General features: G+C 43.5%; 1 protein-coding gene across 3 annotated transcripts in view; it reads left to right on the forward strand.

Annotated features, from left to right (window-relative positions):
• The window catches only part of LOC124277105 (TWiK family of potassium channels protein 18-like), a 57,991-nt gene extending 48,890 nt beyond the window's left edge, over positions 1-9,101 (forward strand). For all 3 annotated transcript variants that reach the window (XM_046712764.1, XM_046712763.1, XM_046712765.1), the window contains exon 3: positions 5,778-9,101. In XM_046712764.1, the coding sequence (XP_046568720.1) occupies positions 5,778-6,406 (629 nt within the window). In that variant the 3' untranslated portion in view covers positions 6,407-9,101. The remainder of the gene's footprint in view (positions 1-5,777) is intronic.
• Positions 9,102-22,659: the final 13,558 nt, after the last annotated feature.

Consider the following 22,659-nt stretch of genomic DNA (forward strand, 5'->3'; position numbering starts at 1 on the left):
ATACATTACAAGTAATTGACATGCATGCCAACAATTATGTACAAGAGGAATACTTAATACGTTTACCTCCCTTTTCCCAATGGAGTATATAACTGCAATGCAATGAAGTCGGGTTCAATCAGGTTTTCTTAACATGTGAATTATTTGACATTAACGTAGGTGAGATGAAATGGTGTTTAACGTCGCATGTTTCGCTCATATGACGACGTGCATGCGTTTGCATGTGTGGCTGGTTGTACTAGCCCAGACTTAAGCTGGTTTTATAGTGCTAGCTCACTGAGATACCATGCCGCAGTTAAGCATGAATGCCCCACTCAGACACATTATTCTGACTCCGAGCCGACCAGTCCTTGTTGTACCCATTAATGCCGAGCGCTAGGCAGGGACCAACAAGTACCATATTTTAACATCTTTTGGTATGACGCGGCCGGGGATCGAACCCGCGACCTTCCGCTCTGCGGGCAGACGCTGCAACCACTATACCACGGTGGCGGACCGATATTAACATAGGCGCTTGCGGGGTAATGACATAGGCGTCGACTAATTATCGGAATTAGCGCTGAAAGTAATGGATTTAAATGGGTCAATTCTTGAATAATTGAGCTGGAATTCGGTATAGTTTTCTCTGATGAGTGGGGGCGGTGGGGTAGCCTAGTGGTAAAGGGTTCGCATGTCACACCGAAAACCCGGGTTCGATACATTCGATACATACATTCAATATAGTTACCGTTATATAGTCATTAAAAGGACAATGATATGTCGGCAATGGGTCCACACTGTAAGGTGATCAACAAATCAGGTTGAGTATGTATTAATATTGCATCAAATCCACTATCTAAATTGTATGTGCACATTATTACCCATCAATGGATCACAACAGTATCCATGAGATTTTCATTCTCAACTCCCTGGGGATAATATAACCCAACATGCGTTCTGAGGTTTTGTAGGGGTTAATACTTGACACTGTCCCGGATACCCACTTAATGTTAAGTAGTATATTTCAAACAGAGATACTTGTCAAGTAGAAGTCACTTGATGAATAACTGAAATAGCATCATTATCTGAGGCGTGCTGTTTTTCCAAACGCTAATTACACAAGATAGTAAAACTGTAAAAAGTTAAAGTTAAACATTGCAGCACAACTAACTCGATCCTTCATCCAGACTGGGCGGTGGGGAAGCCTAGTGGTTAAAGCGTTCGCTCGTCACGCCGAAGGCACGGGTTCGATTCCCCACATGATTACAATGTGTGAAGCCCATTTCTGGTGTCCCCCCGCCGTGATATTGCTGGAATATTGCTAAAAGCGGCGTAAAATCAAATTCACTCACTCACTCACTCACTTCATCCAGACTCGTACTGACTGACTGACTGAGTTTAGTTTTACGCCGCTTTTAGCAATATTCCAGCAATATCACGGCGGGGGACTCCAGAAATGGGCTTAACACATTGTGCCCATGTGGGGAATCGAACCCGGGTCTTCGGCGTGACGAGCCAACGCTTTAACCTCTAGGCTACCCCACCGCCCCTCCAGACTCGTAACGCCGAAGACGCGGGTTCGATTTTCCACATGGTACAATGTGTGAAGCCTATTTCTGGTGTCCCCCGTCATGATGTTGTTGGAACATTACTAAAAGCGGCGTAAAACCCACTCACCCCCTGTTATTTGTCCAAAGCATACGAATCAATACGACCCAATACACACGCATACGATAACATGTTTTAATACTGCTCCAGTTTGCCGTTTCTCGACAACACAATTTACGCTTATCATAAGTCGTGATCATCCTTGGTAAAGCGCGACAGCAGTCATACCACGCTTGATCTACGTTTCACCTTACAAGACCGTCATGGTGAGAGCAAATCACCACGGGCGACTCGATACAGAAAACCACTTTTGGATTTCTATGTACCAGGCATCAGACAATGCTCCTCTAATTATTGAGCTTCTCAATTTACTTATTTGTATTTACAATCGTTTTCATCATTTGTCCCAACAAATATAGCTTAGGAAAACGTATTTACAAACGATGACACGTCGATTACAATGATAGATTACTCAATTAACCAATCTCCCAGAGGCGCTTCGGGCCGCCGATATTCTATACCAGCTACCCCTCCGTGAGGAGCGATACGTCACATTCGGGCTGACAGAAGCATTAACTCTGTGGTGGCAAGATTGAATCGCCTCCTGACAACTCAAATATTTATCAGAATTTAATTTCACTGGGTCGTATTAATACGCAAACATCACTTTATCACAGAGAAATGATTTTCTCTGTGACAAAAGTGGGAGTATCCGTTGCAGTCAACATGGGAAATGTGAAACCGGCTTGGTGTGAATCGCGAATCAAATCAGGCTGAATAGATTACAGTGTGGCATTTCAGAAAACATGGAAGTTTGGGCGAGTAAATTGGAGTAAACAAAGAGTGACATATCAAGGGAGGGACCCTTTCATCTCCTGGGAATGGCCCTGAATAATGATTTACATTGAAATGCATCGTATTAATATAGATAATTGGCATGTTCTTATGTTCCCAGTGAAAGCAAGGCGTGCCTTCTTGTGACCGTATATTTCAAGTTTGAGGGATGTGCACAAATATACTGAACCTCTAAAGATACTGATCTAGTTACCCACCTGGATATTGTAATCATTTTGCTGAGGTAAACATTTATTCTTTAACTTTAAACGATAGTGTCAGGGATATGTCCATACGTCGTATATAAAACAGAACATGGAAGTGTTGTTTGAGCAAAACCAAATGCAGTGGCTGGAGGTGAGGTGTCCATCAGCCACATTTTGGGACTTTTGGTCTGTCTGGTAGAAACAGAATCAGATAAACCTGGTATCAGATAAAAATAAGTACCTCATGTGAATATACTTTCACTCCGCTTTTGCAATATTCCAGCATTATCACTGCACTGGTAATCAGAAATGGGATCCTCGTATTGTACTAAGGTGAGCAATTTTACCAGGTTCCTCGAGGTGACGAACGGACAGTTTGATCACAAGGCTCCCTTTATGAGGACATTTCAACTCAGAGCTCATGTAATTAAAGGGGTTAAACGTATATTTGAGGCTGTTTGTGCTCTACAAAACATAGGCCGGTTCCCTAGTGCTAGTTCACTCACGTGACATGCCGCTTCTCCGCACTGACACCCCATTTATGCTCGTGTATACTTCGAACCGGCCAGACCTCGTTTTATCCGAGACAATCAAAATACCGATAATCTGCCCTCGGTAGAGGGTGGATACATGGAGATGCAGGGAGCCGCTGCAAGTGAGTGGGTGAGTGAGTGTGTTAGTGAATGAGTGACTGAGTGATTGAGTGTGAGTGAGGGCAGTGGGAGTGAATGTGTTAGTGAGTGACTGAGTGACTGAGTCAGTGTTAGTGATTGACTGAGTCAGTGTGTTAGTGAGTGAGTGACTGAGTGACTGAATCAGTGTTAGTGAATGAGTGAGTGTGTAAGTCAGTGAGTGAGTGAGGGACTGAGTGACTGAGGCTGTGATAGTGAGGGACTGAGTGAGTGAGTGTGTTAGTGTGTGAGGGACTGAGTGACTGAGTCAGTGTGAGTGACTGAGTGAGTGTGATAGTAAGTGACTGAGGGACTGAGTCAGTGTTAGTGAGGGACTGAGTGTGTGAGTGTGTTAGTGAGTGAGTGAGGGACTGAGTGTGTAAGTGAGTGAGTGAGTGTTAGTGAGGGACTGAGTGAGTGTGTTAGTGAGTGAGTGAGTGTTAGTGAGGGACTGAGTGAGTGTTAGTGAGTGAGTCAGTGTTAGTGAGTGAGTGAGTATGTTAGTGAGTGAGTCAGTGTTAGTGAGGGACTGAGTGAGTGTGTTAGTGAGTGAGTCAGTGTTAGTGAGGGACTGAGTGAGTATGTTAGTGAGTGAGTGAGTGTTAGTGAGGGACTGAGTGAGTGTGTTAGTGAGTGAGTGTGTTAGTGAGTGAGTGTGTTAGTGAGTGAGTGAGAGTGAGTGAGTGAGTGTGTTAGTGAGTGAGTGTGTTAGTGAGTGAGTCAGTCAGTGTTAGTGAGGGACTGAGTGAGTGAGTGTGTTAGTGAGTGAGTGAGTAAATCTGTCAGTGTTAGTGAGTGACTGAGTGAGTGAGTGTTTTAGTGAGTGAGTGAGTGCGTTAGTGAATGAGTCAGTGTGTTAGTGAGTGAGTCAGTGTAAGTGAGGGACTGAGTGAGTGAGAGTGTTAGTGAGTGAGTGAGTGAGTCAATGTTAGTGAGGGACTAAGTGAGTGAGTGTGTTATTGAGTGAGTAAGTGAGTCAGTGTTAGTGAGGGACTGAGTGAGTGAGTGTGTTATTGAGTGAGTAAGTGAGTCAGTGTGAGTGAGGGACTGAGTGAGTGAGTGTTTTAGTGAGTGAGTGAGTGTGTTAGTGAGTCAGTGAGTGTGTTAGTGAGTGAGCGAGTGAGTGAGTGAGTAACTGTGTGAGTGAGGGACTGAGTGACATCATCCCAGTTTTACCACTGCGTGTAGTGTAGGAGAAACGCCAGATATGATTCAAGTCTCAGACGTTTACCACATCGACGAAACCCACAAACATGACGATCGGCTCACAAACCTAGAAACATCATCAAGTCGAACTGGCATTCAAACTCACAACCCAAGGTTTCTAGCGCCCAAGTCCACTTTGTAACGGAAGACGCTACAGCTGACCCTCCTAATGCGAGTAAGGTTCAAATGTAACGCCAATTTCGTCGTTCTTGAGCGTAAATGCAAAATCATTACTCGTGGGATGATTAATGCACGTCCACGCTATCAATGTACAGATGTTTACACATGTCTGAAAAACCTGTCGGAGCCATTCAGAGTCCACCCTAATCCTTCTTGTGCGAGGTTATTGACATACGATACAGCTGTGTACAGTTTCACAGTCACAAACGTCAAATAACGTCTCTCAAGCAGAAACACACGTGAATGTCGGTATAGTCCAGTATACGTAGATTGTGACATCTCGTGGAGACACAATATAAATCTGACCCCAATCATCCAATTGCTGGCTTTGTCAGCGCTCTCAGTCTGACCCGATCATCATGATCAGACGCTGTGATGCTCATTCCGCCTCATCTGAACCCGATGGTGCACAATGCTTCTTTTGTATCTACCGGTCTGGTCTCCCACAGAGACTTCTTATCATATTCTGTTTTCATTATGTGAAAGTTGTGATAAAGGCTATTAGATGCCATTAGATGTCAAATAACTACACTGGGTCAACACATCCTGGGGAATATTTCATGCTACGTTTGCAACATTAGGTTTCGTCTTTCCAAGGCTTTTGGTTTCAGAAAGAGTTACTGTATCATTTGTCGAGTTTGCATTGTGTAACCTACATTTTGGCCTCATCCTTTGGGTGTGGACTCAGATAAGGTCTTTAGTTCAGCTGGACCTTCGTTCTGGGGAAATAATTGGGCCTCGTTGTTAAATGATTATTGAAACTTAAATCGCAGTACCATGCATCGAGACGGGTGTAGAACCGGATTAGAATTGGGCTTCAGTAGCCGATACTTAAGAGGCGACTAACGGGATCGGGTGGTCAGGCTCGCTGACTTGGTTGTCACGATCTACACAATTTGGATACCATGACATGTGTCAACCAAGTCAGCGAGCCTGACCACCCGATCCCCTTAGTCGCCTATGCCGACAAGCATGGGTTACTGAAGACCAATTCTAACCCGGATCTGGTTTACACCCTTCCCAATACAGCTGCATAATCGTTTTCGTTCCAAATACATACACGTTCATAACAATGTTTTCTTTCTTTTTTCAGGCTACGGACACCTGACCCCTCGTACTTTCTGGGGTCGCCTAGCAACCATAATATACGCCATAGTGGGGATTCCCCTTACTCTTCTCTGCCTCACCAACATTGGCACCTTCATGGCAAAGTGTTTTCGGTTCTTTTGGAAAAAGATCCCTCGGTGCCGATGCGAGAAAAGAAGCTACCAGGGGAGGATCCTTCATCGAAAGTCCGACCGAGGCAGAACAAGCTATACATACGGAAATGAAGAAACAGTGGACAGTGTTGTGGAGAGTCCACCCGAACAAAACAACACTCTTGTCAGAATACCAATTTTTGTGTGCCTATTGCTCCTCGCAGGGTATATATTCCTTGGAGCCATGTTGTTCACTCTGTGGGAGCCGGAATGGAACTATTTGGAAGGGTCGTACTTCTGTTTCATAACCCTGAGTACGATTGGGTTTGGAGACTATGTACCTGGATATCATCATGACTCGTGGCACAACCAAGCGAAACGCGTTTCATGTACCTTGTACCTTTTGTTCGGACTTGCTTTGATATCAATGTGCTTCGACCTGATCCAGTCTGAAGTTAGGGAAATATTCAAAGGCTTAGCCAGAGCAATGGGGATATCTAAATCTGGACCTGACAGGGTTTGAACAGAACCAGATCTTTACTTACTATTGTACTGGGACCACAGACAAATGGATTTGGATTGTACAAAGAAGTATTGTCTTGTAATTGTGTAGTGTTTGTGTAGGTATCAGACTGTTCTATGAGGTACGGCTCAACGTCTACCACAATACGTGGGTGAATAAAGAACACGGACATACTTGATCCAGGAATTCAATGCAAATCGTTGTGACCCATATTCAAGAACATTATTCCTGTTTTTAAGGTTACGCCATTGACCTTCGATGTCATTTCCTCACCAGGAAAATGGCAAGCAACTCTGAATGTTGATGAAGTAATTATGACCAAACATATATAGCATCGGATGTACTTAAGGTTAATTTGAAACAAATAATCTAATTTGCTTCATGTTGACCCGGTAGGTCAGCGATTTGTACAAGATGCAATGAAGTCGCACGAAATCATCGACTATAACGAACTCGACCCTGACACATACTTTCATGTTTTTAAACACTGCCCAGGTGACGAGGGAATATAGCTTGATCATAAACCTGAGCTACATTTATAACTGACTAAGGCATCCAATCATGATTTAATGCAGGTGGGTACAAATAACCAAATCTTCAAATTGCGATGTCAAAGTTCAAGGTTGATTCCGTTACCTATTTGTCTTCTGAAGGACAAAGGAATGTCCTGATATTGTGTCATAGCCTTATGGGAGATATCGAACTTAAAACTCGATATTTAAATCAGTAACGACGCATCATATACTGGACAAAAATATTTAGGGATATGTGTAAATTTTGAAATTATGAATAATGATCTATATATTCATTGATGCACTGACAAAACAGCTATCATTAAAATACAAATATCCCTAATTTATTTTGTCCAGTATATATACAGCGTATTGCAATAACCCCGGAGACACGTGGTGGACTTTGTTACAATGCAAGATCCGTTACAGTTGTAGTTTGGAAATATTTGTCCTCATAAGAATATATGGGTATGAGTGCTCCATTAAACATGAACCTTAACATGTACTTTTGTTAATATAACAATGGACAAAAAGAACATAAACAATAGCAATGCAACATTCAACTCATACTTCTCAACTGATACTCATGTGAAACGGTCCACCCCAACTCAACCCTATTCTACCCACGCTGTCTTTGTCTTTTATCCACGGTGATTCAGGTAGCCCGTAAATACTCGACTTAAATTAAGGTTCAAGATTCTGCCAAATTGTCCACCGTCGCCTCAGACTCGGCTGCAGCAAATTAAACGCTGATACGTTTGGTCGACATGCATCAGAAACCCCAGACTGCACACGTGGGTATCAATTTGAGGATGCAACTCAGTTTTTCTTTACTTTCCACAATACGACAATATCAGAAAGAGTATGTAATTTTATAGACATGGGAATGACCTGAAATCTATACGTCATGGCCATAGTTCAAAGCGAAACTGCATTTATCATATTTTTCCACAGACACCACTGTCTTAAAGAAACCTGACTCTATATATTCCGTTTGTGCAATTGAACATTATGCTTAGAACTATCTTGTAAAACGGATTACCAGCTGTGTCAACTCATTACCTGGAGAGGTATTTATATGACCAAGTTTCGCATTTTTACCGATCCAGATTTCTTTGGAACTAAACAAATACCATGTAATTAGATCTTCCGTGTGTTGTGAAACAAATGATGGACAGGCAAGACGATGAACCTTCAAACTCTATTTACACAGCCCAAATAGTTAAGTCGCCTGTGGGTACATTCAAATGTTTCATTTGATAATAGGGGGTATATGTCGAAAGTGTAAGAAGTTGTCAAATAGTTTACATCACAAACACAACGTTCTCACTCTGGTACTGATTGTTAGAACAATCACCTGGCTCACGGGATATGCACCGTGGGTACGAATTCTTAGTTCAATAGATTGACTTACAAGCTTCCAATTGCTAGTTCGATCAGTTGACTTACAAGCTACCAATTGTTGGTGCGATCAGTTGACTTACAAGCTACCAATTGTTAGTGCGATCAGTTGACTTACAAGCTACCAATTGTTGGTGCGATCAGTTGACTTACAAGCTACCAATTGTTGGTGCGATCAGTTGACTTACAAGCTACCAATTGTTAGTGCGATCAGTTGACTTACAAGCTACCAATTGTTGGTGCGATCAGTTGACGTACATGCTACCAATTGTTACAATAGATTGACTTACAAGCTACCAATTGTTAGTGCGATCAGTTGACTTAGATGCTACTAGTTATTACAATAGGTTCACGTACATGCTACCAATTGTTTCAATATATTGTCTTACAGTAAGGCTACCAATTGTTACAGTAGGTTGTCTTATTGTTGACTTACATGTTACCGTTTCTTACAGTTGGTGAATTGCATGTCACTTAAAATTATTGTTACCATAAGTTGTCTTACATGCTACCAATTGTGGGGATAAGGTTGCCAATTGTTCCAATCGATTGAGTTGCATACTCTCAATTTGGTGGAGTCAGTGCATGTGGTTGTCCACATAAAAAGCCCACCTATATAAGAATTTACATTGATAACATTTTACACATTATAATAACACAAGTTATACACGTTCCTGCAGTAAAACATAGAATAGAAGTACTTGTCCATAGTGGGGCGGTGGGGGTAGCCTAGTGGTAAAAGCGTTCGCTCGTCATGCCGAAGACCCGGGTTCGATTCCCCTCATGGGTACAATGTGTGAAGCCTATTTCTGGTGTCCCCCGCCGTGATATTGCTGGAATATTGCTAAAAGCGGCGTAAAACCAAACTCACTCACTCACTCAGGCATACGTTATCGGTGAACATGCGAACACCCAACGAGTAAATTCATTTAACCAACTTAGGCAATTACAAAATATGGGCATTGTGTGTATTTGAAGTGCCTGTCAGCTGTTGTGTGGCCGCTGTAGTTGATCACATCTTGTACGAATGCTACTTCACCATAGCATCCTGTGTTAGTCCGCTTGACGGCCCGTGTATATACGAGAGGTGGTGTTTCTTGTAGAACGTTCATAAGCACAATCTGTAATTGTTGAATTAAGCAGTGTAAATAGTTAAGTTGCACACAACAGAACCGGCATCAAATGGGGTGGTCACGTGTAATCCTGTGATGTCGCAGTTTGCTGTTGAGAGTTATTCCCCTTGGGTGACAGGATCCGCTGGCAGTGGGCTCGAGTCCTAGGTTTGCTCCTATTATGTGACATTGTGTGCATCATACCCATGTTTATGTAACGGCGAAATACGTCTACACCCTGCATCGCACTTGACTATTTAGCTGACTATTTAAATTCCCAAGTGAATTGTCACAATACACTGATACTGCAAGGTTTGAACCTGGTTTTCCATGATTTTTATGCCCATTTGTTCATGTCATACTAATATGCATCAAGCCGAACTTTCCTTCCACATCAAATATACATACAGTGATATAGCTGAAGTGCTATGCAAAGAGGCGTTGAACCAGGCTCACCAATTACAGTAGCAACTATAACGGTTAGCCCGACTTAATTATCACGAACGCTTCTGTACACATGCTCTGTTAGCGTGGAACATTGCCAGCTGTATTTGGACATGTAAAATATGTAATGTATCATAATTAATGGATGTGTTGCATAGACCCTAATAGAGATGAAAGTGATATCATGCTTGTGTACATGTGTAACAGTATTCTGCACTTTCATTCTTACTACCGGTCATATATACATATATACATGTATCATGCTCTTGTGGATGTTAATGTTTTAGGTGTTCTATTGCTACTTGTGAATCATAATATGCGTGTCAGTTTGTATTTTAATGAACCGTTGTGCATTTTGTATTTCATTCTTTTAATATGAGAGATGCAATGAATATAATTTCCCTTCAATAGATATGTGTGTGTATGAACTGAAACGCTTTTGAATATAAAATACATTGTTCATCTGGGAATCTTTGGTTTACGTGTTTGCCGGTACTCCGGTACTCCGATACTCTAGGAACTGTTTGCCGGTTGAGGAGAGAACACACCCATTCTCTGGGAATTCTTTGTCGGTTACGGAGAGAGCACTTTGATACACTAGGAACTGTTTACCGGTTACGCAGAGAACACTTTGTTATACTCTAGGAACTGTTTACCGGTTACGCAGAGAACACTTTGCTATACTCTAGGAACTGTTTACCGGTTACGCAGAGAACACTTTGTTATACTCTAGGAACTGTTTACCGGTTACGCAGAGAACACTTTGCTATACTCTAGGAACTGTTTACCGGTTACGCAGAGAACACTTTGTTATACTCTAGGAACTGTTTACCGGTTACGCAGAGAACACTTTGTTATACTCTAGGAACTGTTTACCGGTTACGCAGAGAACACTTTGTTATACTCTAGGAACTGTTTACCGGTTACGCAGAGAACACTTTATACTATACTCTAGGAACTGTTTACCGGTTACGCAGAGAACACTTTGTTATACTCTAGGAACTGTTTACCGGTTACGCAGAGAACACTTTGTTATACTCTAGGAACTGTTTACCGGTTACGCAGAGAACACTTTGTTATACTCTAGGAACTGTTTACCGGTTACGCAGAGAACACTTTGCTATACTCTAGGAACTGTTTAGGAACTGTTTACCGGTTACCGGTTAGAGAACACACTTGTTATACTCTAGGAACTGTTTACCGGTTACGCAGAGAACACTTTGTTATAACTTTGCTATACTCTAGGAACTGTTTACCGGTTACGCAGAGAACACTTTGTTATACTCTAGGAACTGTTTACCGGTTACGCAGAGAACACTTTGTTATACTCTAGGAACTGTTTACCGGTTACGCAGAGAACACTTTGCTATACTGTAGGAACTGTTTACCGGTTACGCAGAGAACACTTTGTTATACTCTAGGAACTGTTTACCGGTTACGCAGAGAACACTTTGTTATACTTTAGGAACTGTTTACCGGTTACGCAGAGAACACTCTGAACACTTGTTATACTCTAGGAACTGTTTACCGGTTACTCTTCGATACTCGGAACTGTTTGCCGGTTACGGTGAGAACACTCCGATACTCGAGGAACTGTTTTCTGGTTACCGAGAGAATACTCCGATACTCTAGAAACTGTTTGCCTGTTACGGAGAGAACACTCCGATACTCCAGGAACTGTGTTCCAGCTTCGGGCCGATGCAGGGTTGGACTTCTGTCTGTGTTGAACAATTCAGTAGCCTAAAACCTATGACCCAGATGCTGATCAGGTTTAACGGTGACTTGATCTGGAGACAGAGATGAAGTTGTCACAGTTAGATGTATGCGTGCTTGTGTGCGTGTTACCGTCTGACGAGAACACCTTTAATAAAGATCTCCTATTCCTAGTGAGTTCCTCACAAATCCCAGTTCCTGACTGCAGCTTCTACTTTTAACTGTGATTCTTTTAACCAAAGCAAAAAAGCTGGAACATGAGCAGTTGCAGTTCTATCAACTACCAAAAACCGTTCAGAAACACTAACGTCTTCAGTTAACATAAATGGGCGATACCAAACAAGTTGACCCATGATTTCCCCTATTACAACATTCATTCACGAAAGGTCACTTATTGTTAGCATCAGTCGCGTGGTTCAGTTTCGCCACCATGATGTAGTGGATAGGACGTCTGCTTGGAGAGTGGAAGGCGGTTCGAAACCATGTTCACCTCATACCAAAAGACACGAAAACATGGCATATATCGTTACCCTGTCTGACGCACGACACTAAGATCAAGGACCGGTCGGTTGATGCTCGACACTCAGGTTATAGATCAAGGACCGGTCGGTTGATGCTCGACTCTAGGGTTATTGATCAAGGACCGGTCGGTTGATGCTCGACACTAAGGTTATAGATCAAGGACCGGTCGGTTGATGCTCAACACTAAGGTTATAGATCAAGGACCGGTTGGTTGATGCTCGACACTCAGGTTATAGATCAAGGACCGGTTGGTTGATGCTCGACACTAAGGTTCAAGATCAAGGACCGGTCGGTTGATGCTCGACACTCAGGTTATAGATCAAGGACCGGTCGGTTGATGCTCGACACTAAGGTTATAGATCAAGGACCGGTCGGTTGATGCTCGACACTAAGGTTATAGATCAAGGACCGGTCGGTTGATGCTCGACACTAGGGTTATTGATCAAGGACCGGTCGGTTGATGCTCGACACTCAGGTTATAGATCAAGGACCGGTCGGTTGATGCTCGACACTAGGGTTATAGATCAAGGACCGGTCGGTTGATGCTCGACTCTAGGGTTATTGATCAAGGACCGGTCGGTTGATGCTCGACACTAAGGTTATAGATCAAGGACCGGTCGGTTGATGCTCGACACTAAGGTTATAGATCAAGGACCGGTCGGTTGATGCTCGACACTAGGTTATAGATCAAGGACCGGTCGGTTGATGCTCGACACTCAGGTTATAGATCAAGGACCGGTCGGTTGATGCTCGACATTATACAGGTTATAGATCAAGGACCGGTCGGTTGATGCTCGACACTAAGGTTATAGATCAAGGACCGGTTGGTTGATGCTCGACACTCAGATTATATATCAAGGACCGGTCTCGACACAAAGGTTCAAGATCAAGGACCGGTCGGTTGATGCTCAACACTCAGGTTATAGATCAAGGACCGGTCGGTTGATGCTCAACACTCAGGTTATAGATCAAGGACCGGTCGGTTGATGCTCGACACTAGGGTTATAGATCAAGGACCGGTCGGTTGATGCTCGACTCTAGGTTATAGATCAAGGATCGGTCGGTTGATGCTCGACATTCAGGTTATAGATCAAGGACCGGTCGGTTGATGCTCGACACTAAGGTTATAGACCAGTCGGTTGATGCTCGACACGGTTATAGATCGGTCGGTGATGCTCGACACTCAGGTTATAGATCAAGGACCGGTCGGTTGATGCTCGACACTAAGACAAGGACCGGTCGGTTGATGCTCGACACTCAGGTTATAGATCAAGGACCGGTCGGTTGATGCTCGGTTACATGCTCGACACTAAGGTTATAGATCAAGGACCGGTCGGTTGATGCTCGACACTCAGGTTATAGATCAAGGACCGGTCGGTTGATGCTCGACACTAAGGTTATAGATCAAGGACCGGTCGGTTGATGCTCGACACTAAGGTTAAAGATCAAGGACCGGTCGGTTGATGCTCGACACTAAGGTTATAGATCAAGGACCGGTCGGTTGATGCTCGACACTAGGGTTATAGATCAAGGACCGGTTGGTTGATGCTCGACACTAGGGTTATAGATCAAGGACCGGTCGGTTGATGCTCGACATTCAGGTTATAGATCAAGGACCGGTCGGTTGATGCTCGACACTAAGGTAATAGATCAAGGACCGGTCGGTTGATGCTCGACACAAAGGTTATAGATCAAGGACCGGTCGGTTGATGCTCGACACAAAGGTTATAGATCAAGGACCGGTCGGTTGATGCTCGACACTATGTTGTAGATCAAGGACCGGTCGGTTGATGCTCGACACTCAGGTTATAGATCAAGGACCGGTCGGTTGATGCTCAACGCTAGGGTTATAGATCAAGGACCGGTCTGTTGATGCTCAACACTAGGGTTATAGATCAAGGACCGGTTGGTTGATGCTCGACTCTAGGGTTATAGATCAAGGACCGGTAGGTTGATTCTCGACATTAAGGTTATAGATCAAGGACCGGTCGGTTGATGCTCGACACTCAGGTTATATATCAAGGACCCGTGGGTTCACATTCGGTTTTATGTGTTTGAAGTAGTTATCTATGTCACATTCACATTCGGTTTTATGTGTTTTAAGTAGGTATCTATGCCAAACTGCGACATTGTATCTCGGTGGGCTGGCACTCAAACCCGGCATTAGTCCGGATTACATAAAGTACACACGTGTATGCATCTCACACAGCACTGATCTTACTTCACCTTATGTTGAATTATCACTGGATTGTGTGGTCCAGACTCGATTATTTACAGACCGCCGTCATATAGCTGGAATATTGCTGTGTGTGGCGTAAAACTGAACTCACTCACTCACTCACTCACTCACTCACTCACTCACTCACTCACCACTCACTCACTCACTCACTCACTCACTCACTCACTCACTCACTGTTGAACAATGCTTTCACCGAGTTATATCTGTCACCCTGACGAAATCTGAGGGGTGGTGGGGTACCCTAGTTGTTAAAGCGTCGGATTGTCACACCGAAGTGCCGGGTTCAATTCCCCACATGTGTGTAGCCTAGTGGTTAAAACGTTCGCTCCTCACGCCGAAGACATGGGTTTGATTCCCCACATGGGTACAATATGTGAAGCTGTTGTCCCCTGCCATGATATTGCTGGAATATTGCTAAAAGCGGCGTAAAACCCAACTCACTCACTCACTCACTGACGAATTCTTCAAAATGATATGACGTCGTTTGTCTGCAAAATGAACTTACGTTCAAAAGAAAGTGCATATCTGGTGTTCTGTGATTATTCTGAACAAAACATGTAAATATTGGTGAAAGTGGTTTGATTGTATCACAAACATACGTGTTGCCACAGTTTCGTTTGAGTTCATTCATTCGTCAAAGAACTCTTTTACGACCGCTTCAACACGATCAGGCTCAACAACCAGTTATCGACGTCACACACTGCAGACCCTTGTGCAGGGTATAACGTGCGGTAGCATACACGTGGCAGGAGAAAGCCATTCATTCTCCAAACAAACAAACTGACACGTGTTCAGCAACACAATATATGAACATATAATTTTGACCTGTTTAAGATATTTGAGGTGGCATTTTTGGACCCGTTGGCATTTTTTTGAAGGCGTCGTACATGCTGTGCAGACTTGCGTCCCTTGAGTGCATGCCAAAAATCAATGGTCTGGTTTCGAATCGTTACACAACAAAACAAACTAATTCTTTGTTCACCGATCAACTTTGTAACTCTTGAACGAATGTAATGTCTAGTACTCCTGCAAAAGGAGGATGGATGTGTCCGCCTCCACAAGAGTGCGTGCGTGCGTCCGTGCGTGCGTGTGTGAAAAGATAAATATTACCCAATCACGGATTATTAGTGTTAGTATATATTATACTCCCATTGTACTCCCATCGCAAAAATGGGACGGTGGGGTAGGCTAGAGGTTAAAGCGTTCTCTCGTCACGCCGACGACCTGGGTTCGATTCCTTACATGGGTACAATGTGTAAAGTCCATTTCTGGTGTCCCCCGCCGTGATATTTGCTGGAATATTGCTAAAAGTGGCGTAAAACTAAACTCACTCACTTACGACTCCCATCAACTTTAAACGAAAGAGACGTTTATAGTCCGTTTGAGTTCAAATGAGAATGGCAAATGATTAAATAACTCGAAATTGGGATAAGTGCACAAAACATAAATAGCCACCTCTGTACCCAACAGGATCTGAAATCTGAAGTTTTTTGATCGATCAGCGCCTGACCAGCTGTGGTCAGCTCCCCTGGCTGTGCCGAGTTGCACATGAATCTGAGCTGGTTCCACCAGCCGCTTGTCACCCCTCGGTGTGAAGCGTGAAAAGAGCACACTATTACATGATGGTTTCTTAAACAGTTTTTTCCGCGATTGATCATAAAACGTCAGATCCTGTTGGGTACAGAGGTTTCAGGACCATGTGTCTTATTTATGCTTTGTGCTCTTATCCCTATTTCGAGATATTTAATCATTCATCAGTCTCATTAGCACTCGTGTTAAAGGGGGACGGATGACTCTTTCTCCACAATACACTCTTCACAAAACAACAGTGCTCTCAAGCAGTGTGCGAAATAGCCACTGGGCCGCTAGCCCATGGCTAGTAAAAATATCATCGGGCCAGTAAATCTCCACAGTCACTGGCACACTTTTAAATCATGCAAGATTGTGGCCTGATAAAAATGTTCATCATATTAGCAGCTTAATGATGAAACTGGAGAAATATTTTGTGGGCTACTAACTTTCAGGCATAGCTAGCCCGACTGGCTAGCAAAATGTGGAAACTATTTCGCACACTGCTCTCAAATATTAAAATATGATAATATCAATCTGAGTTATGTACGTGACATACGGTTGTTTGTTTAACAGAGACAGACCAGACTAGTCTGCAGTGTTTACATGCTATCACCACCAAGCTGTCACAAGTACATATATCAGTCATCGCAACTCATGTCCTTCTGATGTTGAGAGTGATGGATATGACCCGTGAAGATCCGGGTTAGAACTGGTCTTCAGCAACCCATGCTTGTCAAAAGAGAAGACTAACGGGATCGGGTGGTCAGGCTTGCTGACTTGGTTGACACATGTCATCGTATCCCAGTTGTGTAGATCGATGCTCATGCTGTTGATCACTGGGTTGTCTGGTCCAGATTTGATTATTTACAGACCGCCGCCATATAGCTGGAATACTGTTTGGTGCGGCGTTAAGCAACAACCAACCAACTAGCCAAGCCGAGTTAAGTTATAGCAAACGAGACGGACGTGACTTATTAATACGAACAACAACACGTCTGGCTCCGTGACGATATGATTTAAAGGCATTAGCACCACACTTCTCTTCATTCCCAAAAAATTACGTATTTAGATTAAGATATTAAATCAAAAAGTTCGAATGAATTAATGCATCGTTGCATGAAATCGACTCTCGCGTCCGTCACCCGCCGAACATTATTTCAAGCGAACCATATAGAGTAATGTCCCTTTGAACGCTCTTTACGAATATCCTTCGCACAATTTGTGACTGAAACCAGTTCGACAAACACCCACAACACTGCGTGCGACAGTACGGAGCAATAGTTTACATTCCATATGTGGCAAGTGTTTCTGTTTGGAAGCTGTTCACCTCGAAGTTTCAATTATCGATTTCAGGCAAGTCGTATGGGATAATAAGTCTTTTATTGCAGTGAGTGCAGATGCCCCAATATATATAATATAGGCCAAAGTATTGTCGAAAATGTGTCATTGTGCCTTTAAAGTGAAAACTATTTTCATAATCGCAAGAAATATTTACTAAATGCAATGTCCGTTGTGCGATGACGTAACATTTATCATGTTTATGATTAACATGTTCCCCGAAGTTCCGTCCGGGCTGTGACCTGCAAGTCCGGTTGATTCATATTGTGATGACTTTGGACGATTGTGATTAAGAAGGAACAAAATCATATCACAAGTTGAGTACATATGGTGCATCTGGTACTAAAGGTTGATCTAGGTCTAATTACTTACTGTATTCTGCACTATATAAAATTAGCATGTGACGTTAACAGAGACTAATGACATGCTATTGAGTTTGGCAAAGACACCATGAGCATTAAAGAGTGAGCGCGGATTTGTTTTATTTATTTATTTTATTTGTGTGTGTGTGTGTGTGTGTGTGTGTGTGTGTGTGTGTGTGTGTGTGTGTGTGTGTGTGTGTGTGTGTGTGTGTGTGTGTGTGTGTGTGTGTGTGTGTGTGTGTGTGTGTGTGTGTGTGTGTGTGTGTGTGTGACACGTACATGTTGGTCATCAACCTAGAAATTCCAACCATTTCTGGTGTTCGCGTCGTGATATTGCTGGAATGTTGCGATAAGCGGCCTAAAACCCGACTCTCTCACTCACCGACTTAGAAACATGATCATGGCGTCCTGGGATTCGAACCCACACTCTTAGGTTCATGTCGTGCCAACGTACGCAACTCTGAACGGTAATAATAATATTAATGTGTCCATTTATATAGCGCCAAACTCCACACTGGGTATGCTCATAGCGCTAACAATCAATAGCACAGCACATTATTACCCCGGATAACCCAAGCTGCCTGTTAGGCGCTAGAAGGTTATACCCACCGGGTACCCATTTTCCTGCTGGATGAACAGAGGCAATTTTGAACAAACTCACCTGCCTAAGGTGAGACCACATGTCTCATGTGCTTCGTGTTGAAGTCCTAGCAACTCTCAGGAGCCAAGCTGCCAAATTGGGTCACCCATCCAAGGGTATAACCATGACGGTATAGTGAGTCATCCGCGACCCCTTTCACAAACAAACCTAACGTTATCTCAAAATGACTCTAAAGAATCTTCTCTTCTCAAAACGCTATTATTTCTCTCTGTGTTTATAAGTGCGTATGTGTGTTTAAAACAATAATGTATGACATGAGTGAAGTTTCTTTTACGCCGCATTTAGCAGCATTCCAGCAATATCACGGCGAGGGACACCAGAAATGGGCTTCACAGATTGTACCAATGTGCCTAATCGAACCCTTAATGTTGGATGGTTGATGGTTTGTTGTTCATTCATCATAACGAGAAAATGTTCACCAAGAGGGACTGAGAACTATTTTATGATGGATATTAGATCACATGGTCAAGTCAAAGGTAGCTGTCTTTAACGCCGCACTCAGCAATATTCCAGCTATATGGCGGCGGTCTGTAAATAACCGAGTCTGGACTAGACAATCCAGTGATCAACAACATGAGCATCGATCTGCGCAATTGGGAACCGATGACATGTGTCAACCAAGTCAGTGAGCCTGACCAGATCCCGTTAGTCGCCTCTTACAACAAGCATGGATTACTGAAGGTTCATTCTAAACTAGACCTTCGCGGGTATCAAAGCTTTAAATCATAAGGAAGTAACATACATCACAACAGGTTGACATGGCAACAGGATGCAGGGTCATCTTCCTGCTGAGTCTCCTCCTTGTTTCAATGTATTCGTAGTAGCTGCATCCTTGATTCTGAGATGGTACGTCGGTGACTAATGAGGTGAACACACCAACAGCCTCTACATCCTCCTGGCTTGATGCAGCAGCCGTGATGCCGACGCGGGATGTGTATGTAGGTGGGAGAAACATGCTTTGGTCACGTAAGTCAGGTTAAGTGTCCAGTTCAGGATCTTTAGGCGTCAGGCTAGTCTCACAGTCCCTGAACCATATTACTGTCCCTACTGCCTAGCCCTCACCGCGATGCTGAAGCCCTAAATGAAGCAAGTCCAGATTTCCTCAGGTTCTGAATCTCTGGTCTTCTTGGGGTTCCTTTACAATTTAATTGGATTTGTTTGTTACTGTCAAAATTATATACATTCAGAGATTACATTCGTTAGTCTAGCGTCAGGCCTTCATGTGCACACGTTTTCTACAGTCGGAATTACAGACTAAGTTCAAATAAATATTATTAGTATTTTAGTAACTTAGTACATGCATAGCATAAATGTTTTGCTAAATTAGTAAAACTGTCACAGTTTGGCGATGTCAACACATTAAATTCACGGATGTTGGAAAGTAGAGTGTGAGTGAGTGAGTTTAGTTTTACGCCGCACTCAGCAATGCTCCAGCTACCTGGCGATGTAACTGTCTGTAAATAATCAAGTCTGGACTATAATATTATAGTCTGGAATATTGATCTTCAGTAACCCATGTTTGTCGTAAGAGCCGACTAACGGGATCGGGTGGTTAAGCTCGCTGACTTGGTTGACACATGTCATCGGTTCCCAATTGAGCAGATCGATGCTCATGTTGTTGATCACTGGGTTGTCTGGGCCAGATTCGATTATTTACAGACCGCCGCAATATAGCTGGAATATTTCTGAGTGCGGCGTAAAACTAAACTCGCTCGCTCGCTCACTCACTCACTCACTCACTCTAGCCTGAGACACCATGCCACAGTTTAACGTGAATACCCCACCCAGACTTGTATTTTGTTTCTGATCGGATTGGTCCTCGTTTTTACCCAGTTATACGGAGAGACGTATTTTGGTATGGTCGGAGCACCGACTCTCGTTCTCCATGCAAAAACTCCATATGTTAAACCATGGGGGCTTCTCAGAGGGAGGTTTCGACACACAGTCAGTGGTGTGTTTCTTTTACAAAAAACATCATGGTTCTGTTTAGGTTGCACAAAATATTTTTGCATGTTTTCTCCTTTCTTCGATTATGTGGTCCATTATTTTTACGTTATTTTAAGTTTATTCCAATTATTCATAAGATCGATTTTTTTCTGGTTGCTTTCATTTTTTTTCTGTCATTATTTTAAAGTGGCACCGTTAGGCCTTCCTTGTCTACAGGTAAAACTATACGTAGGGAGTTTCGTTATTCCAAAGTGCCACCGTTAGGCCTTCCTAGTCTACAGGTAAAACTATACATAGGGAGTTTCGTTATTTCAAAGTGCCACCGTTAGGCCTTCCTAGTCTACAGGTAAAACTATACGTAGGGAGTTTCGTTATTCCAAAGTGCCACCGTTAGGCCTTCCTAGTCTACAGGTAAAACTATACGTAGGGAGTTTCGTTATTTCAAAGTGGCACCGTTAGGCCTTCCTAGTCTGTAGGTAAAAACTATACGTAGGGAGCTTTGTTATTTCAAAGTGGCACCGTTTTCCTAGTCTATTTAAAAGTGGAGCCTCGTTATTTCAAAGCCTTAGGCCTTCCTAGTATTCTACAGGTAAAACTATACGTAGGGAGCCCTTTCGTTATTTCAAAGAAGCACCGTTAGGCCTTCCTAGTCTACAGGTAAAACGTATACGTAGGGAGTTTCGTTATTTCAAAGTGGCACCGTTAGGCCTTCCTAGTCTATAGGTAAAAACTATACGTAGGGAGTTTCGTTATTTCAAAGTGGCACCGTTAGGCCTTCCTAGTCTATAGGTAAAAACTATACGTAGGGAGTTTCGTTATTTCAAAGTGGCACCGTTAGGCATTCTATTCTGAAGGTAAAACTGTAGGTAGGGAGCCTCGTTATTTCAAAGTGGCACCGTTAGGCATTCTATTCTAAAGGTAAAACTATACGTAGGGAGCCTCGTTATTTCAAAGTGGCACCGTTAGGCATTCTATTCTGCAGGTAAAGCTATACGCAGGGAGTGTCGTTATAGCGAGTGTGTCTTATACCGAACAATGATACGTCTACACCCAATAATGTCACAGTTGGAAATGAATTATTGTCGTCGCCTTTGCATTGCGACAACGATTACGACAACTAGGTCGGAAGGATGCATTGTGGCTGTTGGTGCTGCCGTCTCACAGTGGTGATCTCTTAACCTCCTGAACCAAAACGTTCACAAGTTTCATAAACTGACAGACCATCTCACCATGGATCAATTCTGAAATACACCACAACATAAAATAAGTGTTATAGAAAATCTTAAACATCTAACGTCCGCAGCAAACAATGACATATGATGGTGTGAGTCATAGGTAATAGAGGTGGTGTGGAGGTCTAGCAGGGGTATATAGAGGTGGTGTGGAGGTCTAGCTGGGTATGTGGAGGTGGTGTGGAGGTTAAACTGGGTATATGGAGGTGGTGTGGAGGTTAAACTGGGTATATGGAGGTGGTGTGGAGGTTAAACTGGGTATATGGAGGTGGTGTGGAGGTTAGCTGGGTATATGGAGGTGGTGTGGAGGGTATATGGAGGTGGTGTGGGGTGGGTATATGGGACGTGGTGTGAGGTTAAAACTGGGTATATAGAGGTGGTGTGGAGGTCTAACTGGGTATATGGAGGTGGTGTGGAGGTTTAAACTGGGTATATGGAGGTGGTGTGGAGGTCTAAACTGGGTATGGAGGTGGTGGGAGTGGTGGGGAGGTGGTGGAGGTTAAACTGGGTATATGGAGGTGGTGTGGAGGTTAAACTGGGTATATGGAGGTGGTGTGGAGGTTAAACTGGGGTATATGGAGGTGGTGTGGAGGTTAAACTGGGTATATGCTGGGTATGTGGAGGTGGTGTGGAGGTTAAACTGGGTATATGGAGGTGGTGTGGAGGTTAAACTGGGTATATGGAGGTGGTGTGGAGGGTGGGAGGGACGGTGGTGTGAAGCTGCTGGGTATATGGAGGTGGTGTGGAGGTTAAACTGGGTATGGTGTGGAGGTTAGGTGGTGTGGAGGTTAAACTGGGTATATGGAGGTGGTGTGGAGGTTAAACTGGGTATATGGAGGTGGTGTGGAGGTTAAACTGGGTATATGGAGGTGGTGTGGAGGTTAAACTGGGTATATGGAGGTGGTGTGGAGGTTAAACTGGGTATATGGAGGTGGTGTGGAGGTTAAACTGGGTATATGGAGGTGGTGTGGAGGTTAAACTGGGTATATGGAGGTGGTGTGGAGGTTAAACTGGGTATATGGAGGTGGTGTGTGGAGGGTATATAGAGGTGGTGTGGAGGTTAAACTGGGTATATGGAGGTGGTGTGGAGGTTAAACTGGGTAGGTATATGGAGGTGGTGTGGAGGTTAAACTGGGTATATGGAGGTGGTGTGGAGGTTAAGCTGGGTATATGGAGGTGGTGTGGAGGTTAAACTGGG

This window comes from Haliotis rubra, unplaced genomic scaffold, assembly GCF_003918875.1.
Source record: "Haliotis rubra isolate DU_JTF1 unplaced genomic scaffold, ASM391887v1 Scf218, whole genome shotgun sequence".
Taxonomy (NCBI): domain Eukaryota; kingdom Metazoa; phylum Mollusca; class Gastropoda; order Lepetellida; family Haliotidae; genus Haliotis; species Haliotis rubra.